At 53.6% G+C, this 1983-nt stretch overlaps 1 protein-coding gene across 1 annotated transcript in view; it reads right to left on the bottom strand.

Annotated features, from left to right (window-relative positions):
* The window catches only part of EMH_0040900 (mismatch repair protein, putative), a gene marked incomplete at both ends in the record, with an annotated part of 9936 nt that overhangs the window by 506 nt on the left and 7447 nt on the right, over positions 1 to 1983 (bottom strand). The window contains one exon of the mRNA XM_013495562.1: positions 228 to 1735. Within this exon, the coding sequence (XP_013351016.1) occupies positions 228 to 1735 (1508 nt within the window). The remainder of the gene's footprint in view (positions 1 to 227; positions 1736 to 1983) is intronic.

Genomic DNA, 1983 nt, shown 5'->3' with positions numbered 1-1983 from the left:
TGCTGCTGCTGCTGCTGCTGCTGCAGCAACAAACCCTCATTTATTGTTTTATTTATATTTTTATTTTTTGTGTGTTGCGGTGGCGCAATTAAAATATAAACACAAGGAGAGTGGTCGCAGTGGGGGGGAGGAGATAAACACTGAGGAGGAGGAGGAAGAAACAACACCTCTGGATCTCTCCTCCTGCTGCTGCTGCTGCTGCTGCTGCTGCTGCTGCTGCTGCTGACTTGGTTCACCACCTGTATGAGGGTTTCTTTTATTTTTTTTATTTTTTCGTTAAAACTCGAAGCAGATTTTATGCGGGATGATAACACAGAATATCCATAGTCCTGCTGCTGCTGCTGCTGCTGCTGCTGCTGCGGCTGCTGCTGCTGGTGCTGCTGCTGCGGCTGCTGCTGCTGGTGCTGCTGCGGCTGGAGCTGGTGCTGCTGATGCTGCTGCTGCTGCTGCTGCTGCTGCTGCGGTTGCTGCTGCTGGTGCTGCTGCTGCGGCTGCTGCTGCTGGTGCTGCTGCTGCGGCTGCTGCTGCGGCGGCTGCGGCTGCTGCTGCTGCGGCTGCTGCTGCTCCTGCTGGTGTTGCTGCTGCTGCTGCTGGTGTTGCTGTGGCTGCTGCTGGTGTTGCTGCGGCTGCTGCTGGTGTTGCTGCGGCTGCTGCTGGTGCTGCGGTGGCTGCTGGTGCTGCTGCAGCTGCTGCTGGTTCTGCTGCTGTTGGTGGTGGTGCAGCTGCTGCTGCTGGTTATGCTGTCGCTGTTGCGGTTGCTGTTGTTGTTGTTGCTGCTGCTGCTGTTGTTGTTTTTGCTGCTGCTGTTGCTGCTGCTCGTCTTGCTGCTGTTGAGTCTGTGTTTGTTGCTGCTGTTTCTTTTGTGCTTCCTCCTTCTCCCCTTCCACCTGCTGTTGCTGCTGCTGCTGCTGTTGCTGCTGTTGCTGCTGCTGCACCTGCTGCAGCTGCTGCTGCAACTGCTGTTGTTGCTGCAGCTGCTGCAGCTGCTGCTGCAGCAGCTGCTGTTGCTGCTGTTGTTGCTGCAGCTGCTGCAGCTGCTGCTGCAACTGCTCTTGTTGCTGCTGTTGTTGCTGCAGCTGCTGCAGCTGCTGCTGCAGCTGTTGTTGTTGTTGCTGCTGCTGCACCTGCTGTTGCAATTGTTGTGGTTGCTGCTGCTGCTGCACCTGCTGCTGCAACTGCTGTTGTTGCTGCTGCTGCAACTGGTGTTGTTGCTGCTGCAGCTGCAGTTGCTGCTGCAGCTTCTGTTGTTGCTGCTGCTGCAGCTGGAGTTGCTGCTGCTGCAGTTGGAGTTGCTGCATCTGGAGCTGCTGCTGCAGCTGCTGCTGCAGTTGCAGTTGCTGCTGCTGCAGCTGCTGCTGCTGCAGCTGCTGCTGCTGCTGCTGCTGCTGCTCCAGTATTTCTTTGAGCTCCTCAGCACGCTGCAGCAGCTGCTGCGGCAGCCCCGCCTTTCTTGCTGCATGCAGAGCATTCGAGGCGAAGCAAATTCCTTCTTTAAGTTCATATTTATATTTCTCTTCTTCTTCTTTTTCTGCTGCTGCTGCTGCTGCTGCTGCTGCTGCTGTTGCTGCTGCTGCTGCTGTTTCTGTTTGTATTTTATTGTCATTGCTTTCTTCTGTACACCACCACTTGCTGCTGGTTGCTGCCGCAGCATCGTTGTCTTGCTGCTGCTGTCCTGGTTCCTGCAGCAGCTGCTGTTGCTGCTGCTGCTGCTGCTGTTGCTGTTGCTGCTGACTGCCTAATAAATTATGATTATAATTAGGATGAAGGTCCTTGGGGTATATTTGTGTATTTATATTAATATTTTTATTTATATTTATATTTATATTTTTATTTATTTTTGTTGCTTTCATTTGCTTAAAAGAAACAGAATCAGCAGCAAGAGACAAACGCAGCAGAGACAGCTCCCGGTGCAGGTGCGTGGAGACGATCCCCTGCGACCCCACAGATCCCAGTGTCTCTAACAACGCACCCAACAACGCTGCA

This window comes from Eimeria mitis, genomic scaffold, assembly GCF_000499745.2.
Source record: "Eimeria mitis Houghton genomic scaffold, Emh_scaff1636, whole genome shotgun sequence".
NCBI lineage: Eukaryota > Apicomplexa > Conoidasida > Eucoccidiorida > Eimeriidae > Eimeria > Eimeria mitis.
Note: the sequence above shows the minus strand (reverse complement) of the source record. Positions and strands in the feature narration are given on the sequence as shown.